This window comes from Melanostigma gelatinosum (genome assembly GCF_949748355.1).
Source record: "Melanostigma gelatinosum genome assembly, chromosome: 6".
Lineage (NCBI taxonomy): Eukaryota > Metazoa > Chordata > Actinopteri > Perciformes > Zoarcidae > Melanostigma > Melanostigma gelatinosum.
Genome location: NC_136639.1, coordinates 20,913,276 through 20,941,021, shown reverse-complemented (window position 1 = coordinate 20,941,021; position 27,746 = coordinate 20,913,276). Strand labels below are relative to the sequence as shown.

Here is a 27,746-nt window from a genome sequence, read left to right as displayed (position 1 = left end):
ACAGGGCAGAAGCCACAGAGGACTCTTACCTTGACTGTGTTGTGCCCACACTTCTAACTGGCTGCTCTAAATGGAAGCATGATTGTACTGCTCGAATGCAGCTTAAGTTGCTGAAGAATCGTGACAATCGAACATCAATAATTTCACATCAAAATTGGTAGAATGCAGTTTGCAATAATGTGATTTGACAAACTTATTTTTGGAAATGTGGTTGATGACTGTCTCCCGCACTTTGGTGCATGCTTTGTCTTTTCCATCACTGTTAGAACCAGAGGGATTAGCTCGCCCTCTGTATGATAAGGCCTCTTTCTGTTTGCCTGCCCAACCAGGTACTTTATTTGGCTTGCAGTTACTACCATAGCATTATACAAACTTTGCCTCATTTAGATACAACAAACACACCGTGGTTTGTTTAACTGGGTGTAAACCTGCACTGGTTGTGATTTATACCTCACGGGAAAGACCCTGGATGTCTAACACCAAGACTTTATTTGTGTTTTGGCTCTTGTCAAAAATGAGTTTTTGACCTTAGAACTTCTGAAATATGTTTATACGTGTGTGTATATATGATGTTGGCATGGATCCATGACAGTACCGTCTCGCTCGATTTGGTTCTTTCCTGCGCTCCTAATGACTAATGGCGACTGAGTTCCAATGTAAACATGGGGAGGCCAGGCTGTGCAGACACACCAATCTGGCCTGTTATGTCTATTAACCCCGGGTCTGTATCAGCCTCAGTCAATGCTGTCTGCTGCCTATGGTGGATGGCATTACAGGACTTGCTTTCCTGTCTCTGCCGGGCAAGAGCCCCACCTCTACACAGCATCACAGGCAACTCTGGAGCCCTCAGAGGTTTCATCTGTTTGGTAGAACTCGGTTTTTTTTTTTAACCTGCAGCCCTCTCATTACCTTCAGTTGGCCCAACCGCCGCTTTGATCCGTGACAATGTACCGATACCGCTCTGTGCGGCTGCTGCTGCTGCTGCATATTTTTTAAATAGCCATGTTGTAGCTGAAAGTACATCTGTACTTTTGATTGAGGTGGATATGGTTGAAATGTCCTCAAAGCCAGGCCGACCCCGTGCTCACCTTGTTGAGGAGTGGATGCTCGGCGCACAGCGTCTCTGCTGGATCCTGTTATGTTAAGGCACTTTATCTGTTGCGTCTTAAACCAGTTTATCCGTTGTGTCTTCAGAAATGCTGTTGAGTAAACCCTGAACTCTGGGAATTGTGCCGACAGCACTCTTTTATGGCAGTGACCAGTGGGCTGATGAGATGCAATTGGATTGCATATCTGCAACACTGATGGTAGCGTTATTTTATGGAAGCTGCTTTTACTGTGCCTTGGAGCTTCGCCAGATTGGTGTCTTAGTGAAGGGAGTTACAGTCCTCCGGACTCCAGTTATACGTCCTTGTTCAAAGGAGTAGGCGGGGTCAGCTTTTTATGTACTTTAATGACGAACGGATGAAAACAAATGAATTCCTTTACTCTTTGATATATATATATATATATATATATATATATATATATATATATATATATATGGGGTTGTTTGTGATGCACAAAGTCTGATCCAATCAAAAGTGCTTGTATTTAACATTGAAAGCTGACATGGATCAGCTGGTTTTTAAACAAATTAGATGCCGTCCTCATCTGAAATGTGTGCCGGACAGTCTGGGGAATGCTCTTTACGCTAATATAAGCACCTACTGCACAAATGAATGGGCCTTGAATGTTTCCCCCCACAAGTAAATGAATTACCACTGAGGCATAGCTCTGTCATACAGGGCCACACACGCTCTGCGAAAGAAACCGATTCGGAAATTTGCTTAAAAGTAAAGCCCCATTTTTATAGTCACCTCAAGTTAAGAAATTGGAGAATCCTGCAAGAATAACGAGGCGATGTTTATCTTATTTCAAATGTGTGCACGTCTGCACGAAGCGCGGGGCATTTTGCAAGTGCAGCATTTCATTGATGGTGGTGGACGACCCCAGTTCAACACAGGAATGATGAGAGTCGTTTGGTCAATAAGGGTTCAGTGACCAGTAGGCTGATTTCCCCCCCCCCCCGGTTCTCCTGTGCCCCTCCCTGCTACGTTATCATGCTATCCTTACTTACATCTCACTAGAGACGGGCTTGCCTCCACGTCGCACACATAAATACCCACTCGACCACTTGTTTGACCTTGCCCATGAAACAGTCCATGCACATCTAGACTTATGCCTGATTGTCAGGTTGATTAAATTAGCCCGGTGGGTTTTTACCTGAAAGGCCCATTGTTGTACTCTCCTCTGGGACTTTAACACCTTTTTTTGTGCTATAATCAGAGAATAAGAAGACAGCAACAGATAAGGGAGATGGGTAAAAAGAAAAACTGGTGGGTTGCGCCTCAGAATAAGTTCTGGAAGAAGAGCAAACGTAAGGGGGCTAGACAATCCTGACTATTGATTTGGAGGGGGAGTCAGCCCGATGGTAGACAGCAGCCAAGTGGAGATTTGAAAATAGGCGGAGGCTGGGCCGGGAGGGTTTTATACGAGGATACCATCATAATGTGAGCTATTTATTATTGGTTTAAATTTACAGTAGCAGCGCAGCGCCAGGGCCTCATGCTTTTACGATGGAGTCACAGTTTTCATTGAGCCAGACCATTTCTCACACGGAGGAATCACTCCTGACAGTCCAACATTTCGCAAAATGTAAAAGGTCTGGTGCAAATGAGGTCTGACCTTATCAATAGCTGGGACCCATCCATCTAAAGGCAGACCCCCTGTCGCCTCGTACAACAAGGCTGCTTTCCTTCTCCCCCCCTCACTGCTGCCTTCCATGCCTGAATTGCTCACTCGCTGCTGTAAGGTTCTCTGTGCCTATGCACATTTCTCTCTGTGCCTATAGACAAATGGCCCTCTCTGCCTCGGACCGCGACTTGTTCTCCACGGTTGTTGGTTTATTCATCCGTCACTTGCAATATCTCAGACACTGCTCACCGGATTTTTGATTAAACGTCTCCGCTTTGATCTGGCAATCTCACAATTGCATTGATTGCTGAAAGGAAGGGCGGGCACCACACTATCAATTTGACCCGGGGTTACAAGAAGTGTGTTAAAAAAAACCACGTCTTCCAACTTTGTCAAAGTTGTAGGAATGAATTTGACTTCATCAATATTCTCGATCAAGGTCGCCACTTACTTGGCATGCACCACATCATCTTACCCTAAACTGGGATCCATCATAGCATCAGATCTGCTTTTTGTCTCTCATCAGGACCAAGGTTTACTTACTTTCATTATTCTTTTCCTGCTTTCTCTCTTTTCCACCGGCCGTTCCACAACGGTCATGTGTGATCCAGTCTACCATCACATCCATCAAGCACAGCGGTGCTTATACTTATGTCTGCATGTGAGCTCACATGTACAGTGCGTTTGTGAAAGCGCTCTGCATTCTTCATGAGTTATGCACGGTTGTCGGGGGACTAACAACAATGGTATCTGGAACTCTTTTTAGCGAGAGACTGACGCATTAAAAAGACGCTGCATTATATTGTCATTAATACTATTGGCAGAAATAAACCAGGTCACAGACGTAATGTCTTGAGAGGACAAAGAAGGAAAGCTGGACTGAAAGGGGACGTTTGGAAGCTTGCAATCAGCCCATGAGCAGTTAGTTACCGAGGAATACAAAGTTCTCTGGCCAACTGTTTATTAAATCATATATTGTATAAAGATTTTACATTATTTAATACGTGTTTTGCTAACAAGACGAGCTAAGCAGCAGCAGGGACGGTTCGTTGCGTTGTAAAGTGAGTGATCCATGACAGATTGACGTGTCAGAGTTGTTTTTGGCCCAAAGCTAACGTAGGTGGGAGTAATGGACAAAATGTGCTTTTTAATGATACAGCACATCAATTACAGCTATTTGTTTCACCGACCTTTGGCAGAGTGCCACGGACCAAACTTTGGGAATCCCCGCTCTAACGCTACTTGCAAAAGCATTTTTTTTTTTTGCTCAAACATTAAATCATAGTTAAAGTGGGTAAGAAAGACTGTCCACCAAATATTGTGTCGCAAGTTCTTAGAAATATATGTTCCTGACAGAGGTCAAACTCAAGTACCTGGCCTTCAAAAGTGTAAATGGCCCTTTGTGAAGTGAACTTGCTCTATGTCTGTGCATGTGGTAGCAGGGACCGTGTGCTGAACAGAACAGAAGAGAACTGAGCCGAGCCTGGCTGGGACTTTGGGCCCTCCCCCAGGAAAGCCGAGCAGCTCACACAGTCAGATCTGCAGCAACTAGAGGAGACACTTTGGACAAGTTAAACATTGATAAATCTGCATGTCAGTATGATTTAAACCACGGCCGCTACTTTCTGTCGACCGCGTGTCATATCGCCGCCCCCGCAGGGCTCATATTGTCCGCCACGTGGCTCTTTAAGAAGCGAGGGATGATGAAAGAGTGAGAGGTTAGTGTGACAGGCTTAACTCGCGGAGGAAAAAAGAACAAGCTTTGATTAATTGCAGTGGAGGTGATTGTGAAGGGAGATGCCGAGGGGTGAACAGGTTCCACCGTAGGTGTGTATGTGTAGGTGGTGTTGGCTGTAGGCACGCGTGTGTTTGTGTTCACGCGTGAGCAGATATCAGCTGCAGGAGTGTGCATGTGCAAACAACATGTGGGAGGAGGCGTAAAGGAAACGAATAAATAAGAGCTATATTCCGGCGTTGTGCTGCTTTTACCAAAATGATTCAGCAACAAGCATTGGGTGAAAAACAACAACAATTGAGGTACAAATGAAGCTTCTTACTTTTACAATTTACTAATTAAAAGAAACAATTACGGTGGATCAATACAGATGCTATTATCAAGTCAATTTTATTTTTACAACCCAATATCACACATTTGCCTCAAGAGGTTTTACAATCTTTACAGCATATGACACACTCAATCCTTAGACCTTAGATAAAAATGGAAAATCTCCCTTCAAGAAATAACTTTAACGGTGGAAGAAATGTTCTGCTTTTATAATCTTTTCATTGGCAAAGCAGCACTGCAGACAGGCTGTGGTCATGATACAAGTTTTATCACTGGAGGCCGCACTGGAGGGAGGATATCACAGGAAGTCCATGTCCGAATATTACATCACATTACATCACATCCTACCTGCACACTATGATGTCCTGGAGGAGGAACAAAACAGATTCAACCATTTCAAATGAGAAAAGGCATTTGGATGCATTTTTGGTTTAATAATCGCCTGTGGAAGAAAAGGCTCGACATTCAACATGCAGGCTTTTGGATGGGTTTACACTTACATCACTTCATTGCATATCAAACATGAAAGGGGTTAACGCAGTCAAGGTAACCAGCAGTCAGGCTGGTCCTGATCAAGCCAAGAGAAATCTGAGTGAATATGCATTTTTTTGTCAATGCAGCCATTTTTTTTTAAATTTTACTGGCGATAATGTAGCAGCTGGACTGCACAGCATATTCTCTCTCCTGCGTGTGTTGGGCCCCTGAGGCATGATGCTGCAAAAGGTGAGCAGACCGTGGTCTTTTAAATGTCTGCAACTGTGGTTTTGACGAATGATTCAACCTTACTCCTGAGCAGGCTGCAGTGTAACAGTTCCCCAAACTGCCCGCGTCTGTACAACGCAACTCCAGATGGGAAGAAAACATTGTTTTACTAAATAATCCACATTCCAGCCAGTTAATGTGGGCCATTAGCGCCCATGCAGGATAATTGGCCATTATGTTCTATTTAGCAGCAGTCCATCCAACATTGTCGACTGGTCCACAGTACACAGTACACGAGCAAAGCCTCAGGACTCACAACAGTTGAGAGTACGTAGTTAATTGGAGGGTGGGAGTTGTTGGGGTTTAGGGGCTTAAACACAGCGAGGAAGGTTGAACTCATTAAATACAAGATTTATCTGTTTTATAATTTACAAAATGTTCGGGGGTTTAGACCTCAAAATCCAGTGGTGCATTTTTCGACCACAGATGTTGTCGTATTACCAGTTAAGCTATGTACAAATGCTGCTTTGGAAGTAGACAGCAAGGTTCAGTATAAAAGGTATAAAAGACTGAAAGGAGCCTAAAAGCTTTTTTAGGTTGGTGTGTGCCATATACTGTACATACGAACAGACATGGTCAATGTTACGCCAGCCATTGGTTTGTGGACTGCCAGTTTGAACCCTCGACTTTGGCATTTTGGCCGTCGCCATCTTGGTTTTTGCCTTTCGCCTTTTCTTTTTTTTCTTTTTTTTTTTGCAACCAAATGTGAGCGGGTAGAGCTAGGTAGTACAACCAAACGCTGAATAAAACATTTGGAGGCGACCAAAATGTTACAATTAACTTCCGTGAACTGAAAACACACTGTTAAAGGGTTAAAGCTGTCAGACGTAAACACAGACAACTCCCAGACCGCACAACTTCCTGGAATCGACCTGTCAATCACAAGGTAGCCACCTCCTAAAGCATACCCCTCCCTTTGCTCTATTTTAAATCTAAATGCACCATCATTTACTTTTACATCATGCTGTATTGAATGGACTTGAAACTAGCATCTGAGACCATAAACTCATGTTCACAATGTTTGAGGCAATTAATCAAGTGAGAAGAAGGGTCATTCTCTCATAGACTTCTATACATTTAGACTTCTTTTTGAGTGTTCATGCGTGGGTGCCCACAGTTTGTCTCCATATACTCCAAGTTTCTCCGTGAGTTACTGTACTGAGTTGCGTAGGTAGCTGCTTCCTTCTGTCTTTGATTATTTTGTCCACAGGCACACAGACACATATTTCACACATACTGTAAGTCACTAAATCATTCATGTGTTTGGACCATTTGCCTCTCCACTGTTTCTCCATAATAAATGAAGGGTTTGATCAGCTGCCTGGATCAATACCTTGCACACTCTCACAGTTTGTACGTACTTGACACCTAACCTCCAAGCGTTGTCATATATTTGACTTGTAGCTGTTCATTCTTGTCTGCAGGGGTCTCTTTACAGGTAAAGGGAGTAAATGTGTGAAAAAGAAACTTAGATTTTGTACGACTACATGTTTCTGCGTTTTATTTCAAGCTTTGTTTTCTGTTGCTGTTGAGAAGAATTTATTCGGTATTGTTTGTGCAGGTTTTTTTTCATACAATCAGACAATCATAACAATTGCATTTTTCAAAGGAGAATCAGGAAGTGCTTTACGGCGGAAGGGAAATAGAGTGCACACTGCAATCTGAAGTGTAGCACGCCTGTTGGAAAAATAGTTTCCTGTTGTCCAGCACAACAGACTGCTTGGTCCATACCTCCTGTCTGAAGTGGCTATAAAAATCAGTAATTGCCCCCGTGGCCTCTTTCTTCTTTTTCCCCACCTGACGACTCCTTCAGTTTATGAATGGAAGCATAATTGCATCTTTAACAGTGACGAGAGAGAAGTGTGTGCGTGTGTGTGTGTGTGTGTGCGAGATAGAGACAGGAATGAAGTACGAGAGGAAAACATATAAAGTAAAATAAAAGAATAAATATTAGCCTGTTGTGGGTTCATTTGAGCTGCACTTCCACATTTAAGGGCGTTGATTGACAAGCAGGAAGCAAAAGAATCGAGCAGTTGTACACAGATGTGGTCGGATTCTATGTCAGAGGGAACAAATTTGCCAAAGTCTCAAACGTGAAGTCAGTATCATTTTTTAAAATCTCGTAATTAATTTATTAATTACTGAACATGGCTTTTTTTGTTGTTACTGTAATAGACCTCCTGGCCACTTCCAGTACCACCAGAATGGATATCTTAGAACTAGCCTCGTTTTCAAAGTCCCAGAGGCACCATGACTTCTTTTATTTTTTACATAATTAAAAATAAAATAATTTAGTCTTTATTATTTTTTTATTTAGTATATTTCAGGGCAGTAATCTGGTCACCGAATGACTAAGATCCCCGGGGCTTCTTCAGGCTATACCAATGAATCAAACAGCCCCAAAGTCGTAAAGTGCACCTTACCTCATCGCATCTCATCCTGAATCACCTGCCTGAGAAAAGTGTGGCGCAGGTGGTCGTCTAAATGGCTGCCCAATGTTGGCAAGCAGGTAGAGTAGCAGTGTTGTGTGTGTGTGTGTGTGCGTGTGTGTGTGTGTTGTCCACAACGCTGACTGGATTTCCTGGCTCACAGGAAGAGGGAGTTAGTGTGAGATACAAGCTATTGCTAATTGAACGCAGGGCCCGACTCGCTAACGTGAATGATTGTTTCACACCCCGACTATAAATCCTTCTCCGTTACTCCTGAGGTGCAAATGGAACTCGACTCTTCCCCCCCTCGGCCACCTCCGCTCTCATCTATATGGTCGTGTTCTGCTTCTCCTGCGCTATCACTGTAATTTATATAGAGAAGTAGACAGAGAGATAAAGTTGGGAGGAAACTGGAGAATATGGAAAACACATTTATTACTGTCTACACGTACTGCAGCCCTTTACGCAGCCATTTTTTAAAATGCCGGATGTTGTTAGATTCTTAACAACTGTAATTTTTGTTGTTGTACACGCTGTCAATTGAGCCTGAAATGAACTGATGCTCTGTCCATCGAAAACATGGCAAATACAAAAGTAGTTTATCTGGCAATAAATATGATAAAAATGTGTGTTTGAGTATTTCACCCATGGAGACATGCATTTCCTCCTGATTGACAGTAAACCGAGCATGCCTCAACGAAAAAACTAAAGTATTAACGCACAAAACCCAATTAAAACTGAAAGATTTTTATTTTTAATTTTTTTATACTGGACAAAATTGAAACAAAAAAGCAGCAGATGGCTTCTCCTAAAAGGGAGCAACAATGCTCATGTGTGGATAGATAACCATAATATAAAGGACGGGGAAAACTTTGACACATCCTTGACGAAGAGCACAAAAGCAGCCTGTGTCTCCATGTAAAGGTGGGGTAAAAGAAGCAGCCAGCACTAGAGGGCACTCTCTATCTCCCTACCCTTCAGAAGCTGCTCTCTGTTACACCCACACACACACTCACCCACACTCACACGCACTCACACGCACTCATGCACGCAGAGAACATGCTGAACATTCAAATATGAAAGTCAGAATGAGATGTTCTCACAGCTACTAGGAGACAATCAATTTGAATTGTATTAATCAGTGCCCTCTCTAGTTCACTATTCAATTACAACTGTTACATCTCATCCCATTCTCTCTCTCCTCCACTCCCTCGCTCTGTCTGGGGCTATATCTCTGTCTCCTACTGTAGCCACTATCTGTAATAATATTCCCCCATTGTTTTTTCTTCTTCTTGCAGCAGCATAGATGATAGATTTTAACCTAATGAAAAGCACTTCTGTTGAGATTGAAAAGCTCCTTAAACACATCCCAGCAAACCGTCTGTCTTTTCTTCCTCCTCCCTTCCTGTGTCTCTTCCTCGCTTCCTTCTCCCCGTACTTCCTCCCTCCTTATTTCACTGCCATATCCCCCCCCCCCCCCGCCTTTTTTGGGGGGGCACCCCGTATGAATCCTGCTACACCCAAAACACTTTCTTTTCCCCCCGCAGTCCTTTCTTACATCCTGCTCCTTTCCTCCCCCCTCTTCCCATGCTAAATGGGTTGCATTAATGAGCTGGTCATTTATGGAGGAGGAGTGCAGGACTTGTATCATTTGTTTAAAAAAATCTAAGTTTCCTCTGAATTCAAAAGTGAAAAGCGTGTTTTGTTATGGTGACACAATTGCTCAGCTTTACAGTGTGCAAATCCTTTCTTAGATTCCACATGTACATACATTATGAAATGGAAATGCATCCAAGCATTACCTTCAGGAGGCAAAAGAGAAAATCACCGTATGTTCATGTTTAAAATTGAGGCTGTTAAAGTGAATTTGGCCTGTGTGCCTCATGCGGCCACTGAGCTCCTCATAGCAGCAGGAAGAGCTGTTTTCATAGATGTCCTTCTTTGGTTCCCAGGCACAGGTTACAGCCACCGCTACACAAGATAATTGTCTTTCTATTGTGGTTGTGTAACCCAATAGCCTGCAGTTGAAAGTCACAGAGACGCGAACATCCAAAGAGAAAAGAGACCTGTTGAGACCGCAGGGAGACGGAGAGTAAGGGACAAGAATGAAGGGAGGGAGGTTGGATAAAGGATGTTGGGGCAAACATTGGGGGAGGTTAGTCAGAAGCACTGACGGTTGTCTGTCTCTGCTCGTAACCTGAGTGATTAAAGTGAATGTAAAAGGTCAACGCCGCTGACATTATAAATAATGCGTATGCGCATGTTTGAGTTGTACACCGACCCCATGTACACGGATGACCTCCCACGGGGATGCTAAACACCATGGCGACAGGCGCTGACCCCAGTCGTAAAGAGGTTAAAAGGTCAACAGAGCTACTGAGGGGGGGAGACAGTGACCCTGAACACTGGAGCATCCTTTAGAGAGGATCGGGAGGAGGATAAAGACAGAGAGGAGGGAGGATGGGGAAGAGGATAAGGGTAATGCAAACAGGAAGAAAGAAAGGGGCAGAAGAAGAGAGGAGGGGGGGTCACAGGATGGGAGAAAAGTGACTGTGAGAAAGGGAGTAAGTAAGGGATGACATGGAGACCACAGCTGCAATGGGAACTCCGATGTTAAAAAGTTATCGGCTGATTGTCAGTGGGCTCCTAAAACATCATGTCGAAGCTGAAATATTTGTGGCGAAACAAACTCATCTATTTCTCAAATTCTGGATATAATGGAAAACATGAGGGGGGGAATAGTTTCCACGCAAATCCGTTCTCCTTGTTGCATTCGGACAAATGATCCATTAAAGTAGAACTCTCACGCAGTTGCAGGTCTTTAAGCAGCACATTTGGCCTGTTGTGTACGTCTCGCTCTCTGGGGCGGGCAATGAAGTTACCTCCTGGAGAAAAGTGCTTTGTGTTTTTATGAGACATTCTGACTGCGCCGCGGCACAAAAACAAGGTTCTTAAACTGTCATTTTGCATTTAAGAGCACTTATCAATTTCATAGACGCAGTCGGAGCAGCGGCCTCAAAGTAAGATATGAGTTACTCTGTGTGCGTCTGAAATGAGCCTTGGGAAAGGTTAGTCGTAAACTGCAAAAAGGTGTTTGATCTATAGCCAGGTATTGATCAAAAACATTGTCTGCGCTCATAGAAATGTACGTGTGTGTGTGTGTGTGTATGCGCGCGAGCGTGTGCGCGTCGGTGCACTTTGGCTGATAGTGTGCGGCGCATACAGTAATGGCGCGTGTGATTTGAGTTATGGCCAGGTATCGATCAGAAAATATCACGGGAGCTTTAAACTTTGCTAAAGAGCTTTTGGTGAGACCTGACGAAGTGCTGTTACAGACTCATGAGCCATTAGGAGTTTGTATTAAGGAGACCGAAGTGGCACGAAACTGGAGAGCGACAAGAGAAGGAAAGAGTGCTTTGAATGTCAAATGCCACTCTTTAATGGAGACGGTACTCTTTTCTGTTAAAAAAAATTGTTTTTAATAATACCTCCTTAATGCTCATATAGCAGTGTTTTAACATCTTTAACTTCTCCGTGTTGAGATCTTTGACTTTTCCCTTTGTCTAGTATTCCTGCTGATGTATCGCAGATCATCAGAGAACATTCAGAAACCCACTCAGGAAACCCTTCCCGAAGGTTTACTTAACACAGTGTGTCAAACCAAAGACAAAGGGCCAGCACCACTGCAGTTTTTACAATTTAGAAAGAAATCAGTTCACACTGGCAAAGTGGAAGTATTAAGGGTAATCAATCAAGTCTTTCAATGATGAACTTCTTTGTTTTTGGCTGATTCATCTGTAGAAAATGAAAGGTTGAGCTGAGACAAGAACATGGAGTTCGGGACAGGGCTTACTCTACATACATGCCATGTCAGCGTTTACCCTGCAGAGTCGAGGTTAGTTTGTTCCTATTCTTATTGGCTTCAGGCTTCAGGGAAGAAACAGGCACAACTCAAGCCTTTCCCTGGGTGGGGCTGCCTGCTGTGAACGGTCTACTACCCTAATTGTTGTGCAACTAATTGGTACCGGGTCATTTGTTTTAGGGGTTGTTTCAGGGGCTAAGTAGCCCCTAATTCACACACAGACGTAAACACACACACACACGCACTCTCACACACACAGTCTTGTGATCATAACGATGTGAGGCTTTTGTCAGTGGTGGGGGAAGAGGAAGTGTGTGTCTGGTTAATGATTCCCGCTGGGTTAAAGCGGACTGGGCGGACTGTTAAAGGCCGGAGATAAGACACAGACACAGACTTAGCGGCTCTTGGATTGTGACTGTGTCTATTAGATGGAGTCGGGGGTATTTTGGGGAGGAAATGGTTGAAAAAAATAATAAGTGACTGCATGGCACAAGCCTAACATAAACAGTCCAGTGTGTTCATCTTCCTGTCCGTCAACGCTGGTATTATTCGCTGAGAACGGAGTGGAGCTGCTCATTAACAGCTCACTATTTTCCCTTTGTGATGATGACTAGATTAATTCTCAGTCCCACTAACTGAGTTATTTTTTGTATCCTTGAGCCGTTGCTTTCCCTCTTCCCACCACAGAGCTAAAAGAACAGCTGAGATGTCAGCAACAATGCTCTCTTAGAGCATTGAGATTGGCAGAGAATGCCATGCTGCGTTAACCTGTCCTCTGCCTAAGCAGTATGTAAGAGCAGCCAGTTTTTTCGTCTGGATCTTAATAAGCGTGCTGTAAGAGAGGCCCATTTCTGGGCTCTGGATCCAATAGTAGCGTGTAATTACCTTTAAGACCTGCTCCCTATGCTAGAGGATTAGCCGTAATCCATAACCAAAGCCATAACTATTGCTACGCTACGTTAATTCCAGTCAGACGCATGCAACACGCAGTTCAGTGACTATGGATGCCCGTCTGTCTTCATTTCCGTCTTCTTTCCTCCACTTCGCTTCCTCTCCGCTCCTCTCTCACCGTCTCATTTCAAATTAAAGTCGCTGAGCTTTATGCCCCTCCGTCTGTCATGTCAGAATTGGAGAGCGGTTTTCCTGTTGTACACAATCCAAAATAGAGGGAGAGTGAGAGGGAGAGTGATGGAGAAGGAGACAGAGAGGGGAAGAAAGAGAGAGAAGGTGGGGAGGATTAATATCCTCAAAGGAGAGGTGCAAAGGAGCAAAGGTGCTGTTGGTTTGAAATAGAGCTTAATATCCTGCTTTTACTGCTGATGGCAATGGGAACCTGTGTGTGTGTGTGTGTGTGTGTGTGTGTGTGTGTGTGTGTGTGTGTGTGTGTGTGTGTGTGTGTGTGTGTGTGTGTGTGTGTGTGTGTGTGTGTGTGTGTGTGTGTGTGTGTGTGTGTGTGTGTGTGTGTGTGTGTGTGAGCGAAATTGAGTCTATTTTGTCCTTGTTGATGTTGTCTTTGAGGTAGAAGGATATATAAACACACTTTTTCCACATAGATTACACACAAACAGGAAGACACTACAGGCCCGTGAGTTTAACGAGCCCTTTCTTGGAATTGCTCTGTATCTATATTGTATACACCAGCTGCCTGGTTAGTTATATTGAATTCAATTTTTAGATTCTTGCCTCTACGCAATTCTATTCTTGACTTGACCACAATTCTGCTGCATTTTCATAAACAGAATGATCTTTCCGATCGATCAAAGTCACTCCCAATTTCCCCCAAAGCTGTTTCAGCGAATGTCAAGAATTGACATCGCAGACTGTACTTTGCACGAAAATACTTCTAACGTGGCGCGAGCGAGCTGGAGCGATGGAACGGCGAATGAAAAAACCTTCAAAAACAAAATGAGTCAGAATCTGAAAAAAAAAAAAAAAAACCCGCTGTTGACAGCGAGGAGGAAATACAATTATCCAATCTTAGTCGTGACAAAAACATTGTGCCTGTACTGAAAGAGAGGGTCCCTCTTTGTTGTGTGGAACATGTTTGGATTCAGATTAAATAATGACTGAGGATAGAGCAGCAGAGATTAATACAACTACCTGAGACATCACCACAAATGTGGTGAGACGATTAGGGATGCTAAAGAACTGCTGCCATCTACACTGCATCAGCATGCCTGGCGAGCTCTCTGGCTTTTTAATAACTTCTATTAAACCACGAGATTTTAATTGAGAGCAATGCGCTTTCTTTCAGGAATGCCCTGTTCACACTGGCGTTTACACACATTCACACCTAGAAGCTGTACAACCGGAGTCTAACCTTCAAACACTGAGCCGCATCACTGGAACAGCTGGGGGTTAGAGGCCTTGCTCAAGGGAATGTCAGCAGTGGTGCTGAGGGAGGGGTAGGCACTGCATCAACCCAATCACCAGACATCGTTATTGGGGGATTTTCGCAAGATCCTGGATTATGGTCAGCAATTTCAATTTTTTTTTTTTTTTTTTTACATGCAAACTTTTCTCCTTATTGTCGGTATGATTAAGGTTAGGAAGAGATTGCGGATATGGAAAATGATTTATAATTGAGTTCGGGTTCGGAAGGATTACAGTTGATCAAAATCCAAACCTTTATTAGTTTTCTGGGACAGAAGCTGAACTTTGGTCTTGTGCACAAAAGTCAGATGTGGTACACACCTGTAAATAACATAATAAAAATCAACTTTATTCAAACATCAAAACACTGCGACAAAGTGCTTTACGTTAAAAACAGAACACATTTAAAACCCAAAGAGATTTAAATGATCAAAAAGCCCAAAACTAAAATGACATAAAACACAGATAAGATCACAGTAAAGTTTAGTGATTTAAAAGATGAGCCAGAGTTCGCAGCCCTGATCTCCTAAAGCAGGTCTATCCACAGTCTAGGAGCCCTGACTGCAAAGATTCCATCACTTCTAGGTCTGAATATGGACCTCAGCACAACAATGAACGACACATACGAGGATCTCAGGGCACGGAAAGGGACACGGGGCAATACGAGATCTGGTAGGCCTCTCTGGGCTTTGTAAGGAATCAATACTATCTTTAAATCGATTCTAAAAGCAACAGGTAGCCAGTGTAAGGAAGCCAGGATGGGTCAAATGTGATCATGTTTCTTCTTAGTGGAATTTTGGATGAGATGGAGGCAGGAGAGGGAGTTTTTGGGGATTTTTGGCTGATGCCAGAGAGCAAGGATTTACAGTTGTCTAATGGACTTGTTATGAAGGCGTGGATAACGGTTTCCAGATTTCTGGGAGAGAAAGAAAAGGTCTTGTTCCTGAAATATTTCTGAGATGATGAAAGCACGATTGAACCACTGATCTGCCATGTTTGACGAAGCTGAGGTTTTGATCGAAAAGGTCACCAAGATGGAGTTGTTGACTGGAGAACCAAGACTGATTGATATTGGGGCGATTGCACCATCTTGACCTACGTTCAATATCTCTCTTATCAGCATTTAGTTACAGGATATTTTTGTGACGTCCATTTGGGGATGTAATGAAGGCGGTTTAGCAGGTTTGCAGTGTTTTTATGGTTCCTTGCTGTGTCACAGCTCAGATAGAGCTCAGTATCGTCTGCGTAAAAGGGGAAACGTGTAATGTAACACCATGTAGAGCATGATTCTAACACTTTAACGTTGGCTCACATGAGCTGGCTCACAGTTCAGACAAAAAAGGGTATGTACAAAAGAAATCAATGAGATGTCAACAATAACTAACATGAATGATGCATGTGATTGTGGGGCTGACTGACTGAGCTGGCTTTATGGGCTTGCCATCTCATCGGCCCAGGTGAGCCGGATCACTAACAACCGGCACTCTGCGGCCCACTTCCTGTCTTTTGACCAGTACAAAAGAAAATGGCGATTGCTGTTAGGTGTCGCAGCTCGCCGGGAGGAAAGCAGTCATAGTTTCGTTGCAGGTTTACTTGCTACCTGTGTCGACGTGGTATTGTATTTATTTCACCTTTTGCATTTTGTTATTTTTTGATCTTGACTTGACCCTTGACTTTTTTATACATATGAAATAATATAACTTATTACATATTGTTGTTATTGTGTGTTGATATTGTGTGTCCCAACCCAAATAAATCTTTCTTTTTTTTTACAATATCCAAAAACAAACACAAATTGGCTTTGAAAGGTTCTTTTCCATTTGATCACTTGGACGCAATGGAAATCATTCAACAGCTGTGAAATCTCCAATTTCATTTCATTTTGACAATCGTTCAACAGAAGGAAATAGATACATTGCTACATGGCTCTCACTTTACCATATGATGACAAACGTCCGGAGTATTTAAAGTTCTGAACAGTAATGTGATTTTGAGTGCGTCTTGTCGGAACACATTCTCGAAACTTACTCGTTACGTTCTCTGTGAATTGAAACAAATGTACTGCTCTTAGCATAGACCGTAGTGTGTTGAACCTTAATCGAATGCCGACCGGTTAAGTGTCCCGTTGACCCGTGCGTGTGTGTGTGTGTGTGTGTGTGTGTGTGTGTGTGTGTGTGTGTGTGTGTGTGTGTATGTGTGTGTGTGTGTGTGTGTGTGTGTGTGTGTGTGTGTGTGTGTGTGTGTGTGTGTGTGTGTGTGTGTGAATGGGTGACGAGTGCTTGCTCTCAGTGGTGAAGGAAAGCGTGTAGTAGGTCACCTCTGTGATAGCTCCATCTCTCCTTATCACCCCTTCACTCTGTCTATCTGTCCTTGCCCATCACTCTTCCCCTCTATCTCTCCCCCTCGCTGCCACTCACTCACCTTTCCAATCTTCCTCTCCAAACTCCACATCCCCTCCACAAGGTCATCCTACGTCAACCACTAAAACAGTCAGTGTGTGTGTGTGTGTGTGTGTGTGTGTGTGTGTGTAAAAGTGTATTACATTCAAATGCTCGACCACCACCACCATAAAAAATAAGTCCGGTTTTCTGTTGTACTGTCTCTACCTAACCCCTTAAACATTTCAGGGTCTGCTGATTGCTTCTGTTTCTCTCTCTCACACACATGTACACAAGAAGCACATAAAACCATACAAGCATACAATGCCACAAAATGGTATGTGTCAGCTGGTTTACATCAGATCGGCTGATTGGGGAAATGCCCGAACCCTCAGTGCTCACACACTCACACACACACACTCACGAGTCGGCACACTGCCTTCTCCCTGCCCTCTGGCTAATTAATTTCCCAGATCGAGCATGTCCCACCATAAAGAGCTCTCCCTCCTTGTGTCGCACTCAATCTGTTCCTGCTCTCTCCTGTGTCTCTCCGCGGAGCCTGGCTCATTTCAGTTCCCCTGGCCTTTGATTGTGTTTGCCCAAAATGTCAGGGCAAAGAACGTCACCCTGTAGAACCTCTGCCTCTCTCATTAACCCTCTCTCCTCTCTCCTATTCCCTTATTTTTCCTCTCTTTCCTTCTCTTCATATCTGAATATTTTCATCTGGCTTGGAAGACGCAGCTCGGTTTTTGTCACATCAAGTTCACGTCCGCGGCAGCAGCGGGGTTGTTTCTCCTCTAAATGGAGAGAGTCGTCTGCGTGCCGACTCCAGTTCCCTCTAGTTCTCACAGCTTTTAATTTAATAATCCTCAGCTCACCACAGACCAAAGCAACAGCCTCTCTTTCCTCTTGGCGTGTGCTTTTCAAGTGCTTTATTTGGCATGTTGTTTACCGCATTAGTTGTGGCACTCTGTTTGACCCCAGTCAGTTTGTCCGTGTGCTTTGAGGGTGACGGTAGTGTGCTAATCAATCATACCATGAGGCCAACGCTTGGCCAGGTCAGACAGGCATCAAAGGAGTGAAGCCACATCCACATGGTGCTCATTCAGGTCTCCTGACACCGTTTTTTTCCACTGTGTGCACACTCACGTACATATTTACGCGCATGTAGACACACGTTTGTGTTCACAACCACTACGCAAAGGATTATCATGTCACACTTGGGACTACAGATGAAACAGTTGGGACTACAGATGAAAAATTGCCTTTTGGCTAACTCTGGCACATTTGCAGAAATGTTTTTATTAATGTGCACTGCCCCGTTCAAATAAACCAATAAATACACGCACACAAAGAAAAACACACACGTGTACATGTATGAATGCTCATTCTCAGAGAACGGAGCACAGAGTCCTTCACCTCCGTCCATTTTATGTCTGAAATAATCAGACAAGAATGTCTGTTTTTGGCTGATTTGAAATAAAATTGTATAAAAAAGGAAAAGAGCCACAAACCAGTCCTGTTAATTCATTTGCGACATTAACCACAATGCCCGAATACATCAAGAGATAACAGTATGGTACAATCTCAGATGGCAGACTGATAGTATTATCTCACCAGTGTGTATCGTCCTAATACCCAACCCCAGTTATTAAAGGTGTATCTTCCAGTCTTGCACCTCTATTGGCTTTTTATACTTTTTTTTTCAGGAATCTCACAAAATACAGCAGAATGAAAACGAACTCGGCCTCTTTCTTGCAATAATGCGCATCAGTACTGGTTGGAGTATTTCCTAAAGTGGGAGGGACAAAAACACAGATTGTAAAAGCTGCTTTGACAGTAGCCTTTGCATCCCTCACAACATCAACAATCTAAAGGGATGAGAAGTGAAAAGCGGGTTTCATTTTGGTTTTGTGCAAACAGCAGCACAGTGGAGAGGGCAGAGCTGAGGCCAAGTTTTTCAACGCAACACAAAGAACCAAGTGAATGTCTTTCACATTAGACATGACAGTTTGTGCTCTCTGGAATACATCAGCCATAATACGTTTTCTTTGTGTGTGCGTGTTGTCCCTGCTGCCATATTCATACACACACACACACACACACATGCACACACACTCTCTGCACACAGCAAGTCTTAACCATATACCATCACTTCTTTCGTTAGCATTCCGTCTTCATCAGCGGCTAACATATGGTGTATAGGGTTACAGCAGACAGGCACGGGGATGGCTTCAGAGCAATAAGATAGCAGTAATGGCACACCATCATTTAGGAGAATGTAATAAGTGAATATCTAATAAGCCTGTAGAAGATGCTTAACCCCTGAAGCTCCGGGGTCAGGTACAGAGATAGGGCGAGTAAGCTGATTAAGGAAGCTTTCTTCTCAAGTTGCGGTCATCGCAGCATTGACCAACTCCTGACCCCTGTCTTGTGGTTACCACGGCCTATGGAGCCGCTCCCGTGTTTGGATAAATCCGGTATTTATGGCATTTGATAACAGCTTGTGCCTGATATGGGAAAGTAATAGGTTATGAATCTCTGTGTGGAGATTATGCAGAAGTTAATGGAACACCGGTTATCCACCTTTGCTCGTCATTTGTCACCTCGGTTCCTAACTGAAAGCTGTGAGTAGCGCCTTCCACTTAAAATCCAACGTTCGGAGAAATCTTAATGAAAGAATTGCAGCAGTGAGCGGTTTGCCGGTTCTGGTTTTGACACAGAAATACCGTTCCTAAAGGCACTGGACGGTCCATGAGACTCTTTGTATTGATCCATTGACTGATCTGTTGTTTGGTGATTGATTGACGAGAGGGTGAGTTGACCCGTATCCCCGGAGCTGCTTAAATAAACTGGAGCAGTTGGTTCTAGATGGGATCCCCACCTGTTTCTCGTGTGATGACATAGCTTTATCCCCAAATGACAGAATAGGTAACAGACAGGTGAAATGCGCCATGCTCAAAATGAATGATACATAGGATTTAAGGGCAATCTCTGTCTCTCTCTCTCTGCTTCTTTTCACACGAAAGAGATGGTGTGAACACACACACACACACACACACAGAGAGCCAGATCCTAAAGCCATTTTCAGGCAGGGCAGCAGAGTGTGTCCTCATTACCGTGTGAGAGTGTGTAGTCACCACTCAGTCACAGCTCCTGCTGCCAGAATGGGATTTTCCCCTCTCTTCCCCTCTGACTCGTCCACATCTTTCCCACCTAAACTTCTCGTGCATATCGCTTCATCCATTTCTCCGACAGAAAATCATTATCAGTCAGGAAAGACAATTTCCTGCTCGTATAGTCCCTCATAGTCAAGAGTTTTTGAAAACCCTGTATTTAAAATAAAATCATTATAGTTGGTCACGTTTCAAGCAATGCAATTAGCAGCCACCCTAAAAAGCTAATCGAGTAGTACGAGTGTATTTTTTAGCTCAAAAATGATAGTATGAATATACTGTTGAAATCATACATAAAACTCCTCTTGACATATTTTTGTGTGTACATTTAAACACACTGTCCAGTTGAACGTGTCTGACAAGGTGAGCACGACTGCTGGACTGTCGGTAAAAAGTTGCAAAAGTAGCCGAGGATTTCGATTTGCCAGCTGGAGCTCAAAGGAGGAGGCAGCGAAGCAGAGCACACACAGGGACATCAGACTGTAATGGTGACCAGATGAACTTACTCAACAAGTCTAAACAGCCTCGCACTTGGCTCCTCCTAACAGAGGCATTATCTGACTCTCCAGTTGACCAACTTGAGAGCATAACAAAACGACGTTTCGGGATATTTGCTCTGCGCTTTCTCCCGGCAGCTATCTCAAACTGCCACATGTTTTTTTCTGCATGTAAGTCCGGAGGCTGTGATTCAGTCATTTAGAGCAGGACGGTTGTGAAGCTTAGGTGAGTGCAGCAGAGTAATCAGGAAATGCATGGTCAATGTATTCACTCGCACTTACACATTCACCGTGGTGGGCACCTGTCCGCTTCGATCCTCCCACTCTGGCAGGTTGAAAGGAATAACGTCGAAGTGGAAGAAACAGGGACTTGGAGCTGGTGGAGGGGAAGTAGAGGGAGTTCTGTTGTTTGCTTCGGGTTAACTGTGAAGCGCTCCTCTTTTATTTGATCTCTCCGTTTCTTTTAGAAAAGTCCCGAAGGAAGTCTGCAGGGAGTTTTATTTTCTTTTTTTAACAGCAGCAATATGTGTGTGTGTGTCTTAACATCAGACGCAAGGTCTGAGCTCCGGTAATTGAATTTGGGATCATGTGATTGGACATGACGGGGGGAACAGGATGGGGGAGCCATTCACCTGCTTGATGTCTCACCAGTCTCACACACACACTCGAGCACACATACGAAAACACGAGTGTCTCCATTTTTTAGAATACTTAGCTGGTCACCACTAGTAAAAGAAGAAAAAAAAGAACACAAAAAACATGGCTGCTCTGTGTGCTGTTCACCCATCTGGCCTGATGGAGCCTCTTCCCCATGGTGCCGTTTTACATGAAACATTCTGTAGCTTCAAAGCCATGTTACTGCCTGTTCAGCCATAATGTGCCATTATACGTGGCATCCAATAGCATGCCGGAGCACAAAGGGAACCACATGTGGAGCACTCCAACTGCCCGGAGCTATATATTACATATGTTACATACTGTACGCAAGATGGTTCTGTGTGTGTGTGTGTGTGTGTGTGTGTGTGTGTGTGTGTGTGTGTGTGTGTGTGTGTGTGTGTGTGTGTGTGTGTGTGTGTGTGTGTGTGTGTGTGTGTGTGTGTGTGTGTGTGTGTGTGTGGGAGAGAATCTACATTACATAGCTCCAGCTGGTCGAGAGGAAAGACGGCTAAATACATGCAGTTGATTCAAAAAGCATAAGATTATTCATTTCCCTTCTCCTGTGGGAACAAGCTCCCGCTCCACAGTGTACACACACACACACACACATACATAAAGTCTTGGCCAGTGAGCCTGCGTGTGCGGTGACATCAACAATCTGCTGATTGCATGTTATTTAATACTGTAATATGTGGAGTTATTTAGGAAAGTGCTGGTGATAAAAGCGATGAAGGGGGAGACGGGAAGGAACTGAACATGAAACACAAGTTTGTAGAGACAAAGTTCTTCACCTCGTTGAAGTGATGTTTGAGTCCTAAGCTTGTTTGTGGAAGACAAAGTTTCCAAGCGAAATGGATTTCTGAAAATGAAAAAGCGAAATGAAAAAACAACATCAGGGCTAAGTAACTATTTGAAGGTGCTGTCAAAGGCTTTCCCTGTCTTTGCCCTCCTCCTTTCATCTTTCTCTCATCCCCTCGCTCCGACTCCTCCCGTCCCACTCTCATTAGCGATGGCCGCGCGAGAGAGAGAGAGAGGGGGAGAACAAAGCCCAGGACCTGCCAATCGATCACCGAGCAGCGCTATCAATCGACTGGCGGAGCACAGGGCTCCTCCATCCGCCCGCCGATTGACGGGTCAAAGATTGATGAGGGAGATTGTTGTGTCTCTGTGTGCGCTTGTGTGTTAATGCAACAGAGAGCGCGTCTTTATTCGAGATAGATTACAGGCCGTTTAATCTCGTCTTGTTTGTCTGCCGCACATTTTAATTTGTGCTCTGATGAAAAATAAATGAAGGCTGTATCAAGAGAATAACACGTGTGCGGTATGTGCTTGCGAAGGCGTGAATACACACATGCTCCGAGGTGCAACAAAGCTCCCCAGACACTGACACATATTTGTTTCGGTGGATACTCTTCACCCTGCTGGCACTGAGTTGTTTGCCCTGGCACCAGTCAACACACACACACACACACACACACACAAGCAGAATTAAATCATACGCTGGCATGGAGTCACACTTTACCCTGGCACGGTGTCACTGCCTTTCACTGCCGTGACTCATGCCAACGCTCTAATGGATGAATCCTGCAGCGGTCGAAACAAACACGTGTGTGTATTTCAGAGTGTTACCGTGTGTGTGTGTGTGTGTGTGTGTACATTTTCAAGGTGTTGTGCAAACATTGGAATTATTTGTCACAACTGGCCAGATGACTTGCCCAAGGTTCCGTCTTCGAATTTCTGTGGGTCGCTTTGGGAGGCTGCCGCCATCGCCATCGCCACATTTGCATGAGGAGAGGTTGTCAGACTAACACCTTCTCTTCTCTCTCTCTCTCTCTCTCTCCCTCCCTCCCTCCCCCGTCGTCCCGCTCTCTCCGTCTTCCTCTTGTGTCCGCAGCTCTGATAGCCATAGGCCAGTACAGCAGCACCATCGAGACGGTGGACGCCGGCTGGTGTAAGGACATCACGGACCAGGGAGCCACACAGATCGCCCAGAGCAGCAAGTCCCTCCGCTACCTGGGCCTCATGAGATGTGACAAGGTAACGAGGCTCGGCCCATTATGTCTGCCGCTGTCTGGTTTCCTGTCAGTACTACACAGTATATACTGCTAAGTGTGTGGGGTGCAGTTCCTTCAAAAGATGCTTCTGCCAACGTTTTTAAATGCAGAAAATCTGATTTTTTTTTCTTCTTTTAGTGATGTGAACTGCAAATAAATTGGTGGGGGGGGGGGGATTTGCAGAATTATAATCATCAACTATTTATCTATTTTAAAACAGTTGATAGACAGTAAAAAAGTTCCCTTTTCGTGGTCCGAATGTGCTCAACATGTGTTTGTTGTGTGCACATGTCTGATTCGATGTTTAAAAATAGACAGTATAATTGTAATAGTACAATCATATGCATTATGCATGCAACCGTGTGTTTAAATCCAATATTTCCAAGCAGCAGTCCTGCGCAGCGATGCCCTTATTGGCCGATGCAGTCATGCTTTCAGGATATACTGACATTGGTTCAAATGGTACATGAAAATGTCTGATAGTTGTCATTTTATGGTATATATATATATCTGTTGCACAACTGTGCCCACACATAAACACAGCGACATAATCACACACATACACATGAACTCCTCAAAAGACCCAGGCAACGGGCCAACAGAAAGTATCTGGAGGAGAGCGCGTGGAGTCGCTAAGCCGCCTGTGCCCAGTGCGTCCAAGCGATCAGCCGGTCGGGCGATAACCGACGTAAAGTGGCACGATGACCCCTCTCCAACCTACTCGCCTCTGGGTCTGAGGGACCGTCTTTTTCCAAAGTCACCCTTTAACTCTCATCTGGCCTCTTACCCGTCCAATCACCAACCTGATGGAAGCGCATGTAGTTTCAGTGCCATGGTAACAACTCCACCCACCTCTCCAATTGACTCAGCGGAGCTCCTGCCACACAGATGCATCCACTTAGTGTGGGATCATTCAGCGTGACATGAGTCGGATGAGGGCAGACGAGGCAGGGAGCACGAACAGCTGCCTCGACCCAGAAACTTTGCAGATATTGTGCAGCCTGGTTTCTTGTACTGCAGCCTGACGCACAACACCAGACCATAATCTCAATGCTGGTGGGCCTGCGGAGTGTAATAGTGTGTTTTAATAAGACTTTTTTGTTTTCCGGCTAAATTTCACATTTGGGTTTTGGGCTAAACTAATTTAAACGCCCCTGCTGCGCAGTAAAAGAAGTGCGAGTGGATGTTGGCAGGGGAGAGAACGAGGGAGGAGAGACTTTGACTTATAGTCGAGGCCTTTCACCAGGCTGGGAACTCATCATTTTTATTTCTGCATTATAAAACCCTGCATGTCGGGGCCTCGAGGTTGACCCTATGGATTTGTCCCGATAGAAATGCCCGCCCAGAGATCGTTAAGCGCGACAAGAACGGCGGTGTATCATATTTATCTATTTGTGCCGTAATTAAATTAAAACATACGAGGGGTCCGCCGGTGACTCCATATGTAAGGTCTCAGTGACGAAGCGACGCGCTCAATTCACATTATTGCAGACGCCAATGCGTATCTATCATATTTATCTAGGAGTAATAAAGAGTAACTGCATTACATAGCAGGTGATCACTTAGATGCCCATTTTCATTTATTCCCCGCTGCCCCGCCGACTCAGTGACCCAACAATCGATACCTCGGGCCATGGTAATAAAAAATCTGCTCTGGAATGTCCCACATCTTTTCTGGAATAACAGTTTATTTTATTCGCTCGTCTCCACCTTCCGCTTTCACGCTCCTGCCGAACAAACTCACCCATGCCCTTTATTCATCTCTCCGTCTCTCTTTTCATGTGTGGTATTCATATTCATAATTCCAGAGGATGGAAAGATGAATAATGATTCTTCCTCTGCTCTGAAGGAGGGGATTTGGGGATGACAGAGAGAAGAGTTTGAAGTTCAGGTACGTTACTGGCTCTGCATCGGGAAAATTAATTCACTGCATGGCGGTCCCCTTCACCCATTTCTCCGCCCTAAAACTTTTGTTTCGCATTGCAAATGAGCCTGGAGTACTTGAGGTGAGCATCGGTCAGGCTTGTACCTTCTTCCGTTCTTTGTTGTTGTGTTTTTTATGTTATGTTAGGCGTGGAAGGGAGTTAGATGAAGTCAGGCTTCAGGAGAGGGAGCGGGAGAGAGGAATGGGTGTAATATGAATTTCGCTCGGAGGAAAACAAATAAACAGAAATAGGTTGTCGTTACCGAGGTCACGGCAAAAAAAAAATAGAGAGAGAGAGAGAGAGCCGCGGAGCGAGTTAAAGAGGTAAAAAGGTGAGAAGCAGAGAATTGTGATCATCTACAAGTCAGCCCAGGGGCAGCAGTGACCACGCTCTGCCTTCTCCTCCTGTGCTCTCATCCCGGCCCTCACACCTCCTGCTCTGCTCTTGAGATCCTTCAGTCGTCTCAACAAAAGATCCGTGCTTCTGTTTTCTCTCTCACATTTGATTGGAATTTTATGTATCTCACACTGAGGCATGTTCCCGCAGCTGGCACTCCGCTCCGAAACAGCTCTCAGTTTGAGGGGAGGTTTGATATCTTTTATCAGATCGCATTATCGTCCGGTTTCAGCGTGGGACTTTCCGGTTTTGGCTTCACTTCTTCTGTTTGCTCGAGGAAGTCAAGTGACTTTGAAAATCTGATCGAATTACACACATTACACACATTACATTTTCTAAGAATAGAACCTTCACGGTATTTTTTAAACTAATTACAATGATAAGTGCTCTGACCACTGCTTGGTGAGAATGGGTTCACAGTGTTGCATGCTGTGTCTCCAAAATGAACCAAATCAGTGTTTTAAAGCACTTGTACATTTTTATTCGTATTGGCGCATTCAATTTGGTCGTGTTTTATTGAAAAAAAATTTCCCTGGTTTGCATTTGACATTTCAGCCTCTAGAATTTGTATCACGCTTTATTTGTGTATCGCAGCAGTAAAATCCGGAGGCATGTCCAATTCAATCTCGGGGCAAACTAATCTCATCTCTGCACTTAATGCAGTTCTGGGAAGACGCAGAAGCTGGAGGATAACTCTCAATTCCACAAGGTTCCCACATAATGAAAGTCTTGTGCAAATTACTTAACTTTGGATTTCTCTCCGCCACAACGTCTTGTCTTTACGTTGACAAATCCATTTGAGTTTTTTATTTTATATTGCTAAATTGTTTAAAATAACAAATATGGCGTAGCTTTGCCCATGCGTCCACTCGTCTCTCTCTTTCCTCAGCCCAATGTTGACGGCGTGAAGGACCAGCATATATAAGGTCAACACTACTTATCTTATATTTCTTATTGAGGAGTGCATTCTGAGGACAAGGACAGGAGGGGATTCCAGGCAAAACTCCTTCAGTTGAGAATGTGTTCTCTAGATTTTGGATGGTGCTTTCTCAAGTTGCTCCAACACTCTTAGCTCGACCCCCAACAGCCTCCATTGGTTTAGCTCAGCTCCAGGATCTACACACTTGAGGAAACATCTCAATATTTACCCGTTAAGCCGACCACTGTCCGAGCCAACACGCTGTCTTTGACAGTGGCCCCGGACCTGAAATCATTTTGCTTTGCGTACCAGCCGTGAATGTTTCCGTTGCGAATATAAATTGTTGTATACACATACACGCAATGGTGTGCTTTGGCAAGTGGTGAGATCTGTGTTGACAGTGTTTTGGACATGTTGCAAATATTCCCTGAGTTAATATTTCCCTCACAAGGACTTTGCTTGGTTTTTCTTTTCAGGATGTGTACGTTGCAGGAATTTAGTAGCAATAACTGCAACACAGGTAGAAAAACCCCCCCGGTGTAGTTACAATATCACAGTAATAAACAGTCATTCATAGCCTCATCAGCATCAAGGCTAGCCGAAGCCCGTCTGCTATACAGATGTTCAGGGAACTCCTGCAGCCTACATTTGGCTGTTTAAAACAAATCAGGGTCCAACTTTCGCTCTATTTCTTCCTCTCTCCCTCCCTCACTTTGTTCCCTTCTCCCCCACGCTAACTGATGTGGAGTTAGGTTGCAGACGGGGTCCCGTCATGTCTGGGACAAATACGGTCTTGTGATAACCTTGACACACAGAGCGGACAACCCAGCCAGCCCTCCGCCGCCGCAGCGGCAGCTCAGCCTGTGCAAATTTGTTTGGAATTGTCAAAACGCCGGGAATTTTAATGTCCCAGCTTCCCTGAATGTCACAGGACTTAGAAAGTGTAGAATTCATTTTAAGAACTGTTCACAGGATCCATCAGGCTCTCCCCGTGTGGAGCAGTGGGAAGGATCGATTTCCTCCGTCACAGTTTATACAAACATGCTTCTGTACTGCATACATTTTCCTGCCAGGCAGTCTGAATTCTGTGTCCACTGCGAGAGTGTCCTTTCAGAAGCCGGATGAAATTGGGTTGTGATAGTGTGGTATGTGTGCCTTTGTCCCACTGACTGTCTGTCTCTCTCCTGCCCGTCTGAAGGATTTCCTTTGTGTCTCAGTGTGTTTACACGCGCTCAAATACGACGTGTCCTTGTGAAACAGTGTGTTCTCCGAGAGGAATTTATGTTATTTGCTGTGAACACGGCTCATAATGGAGCATTGAAATCAGATCCCCTCAGGCGCGGGCGAATGGCGTGCTCCGCCTGCCTCGAATGATTACACCCCTCTGCCCTCAGGGCCAAACGAGCCGCTTCTGACGAGGGGAAGGAATGCGATTGATCCGGACTCACCCAAAAAAATAATCAAATCAATTCATTTCGACCCCTTTTCAGCTATGACTCTGTTTCAGTCTTTTGAAG

The 27,746-nt window shown here is 44.4% G+C and overlaps 1 protein-coding gene across 1 annotated transcript in view; it reads left to right on the top strand.

Moving 5' to 3' along the window:
* The window catches only part of fbxl17 (F-box and leucine-rich repeat protein 17), a 194,104-nt gene that overhangs the window by 152,617 nt on the left and 13,741 nt on the right, over window positions 1-27,746 (top strand). The window contains exon 10 of the mRNA XM_079270163.1: window positions 22,830-22,972. Within this exon, the coding sequence (XP_079126289.1) occupies window positions 22,830-22,972 (143 nt within the window). The remainder of the gene's footprint in view (window positions 1-22,829; window positions 22,973-27,746) is intronic.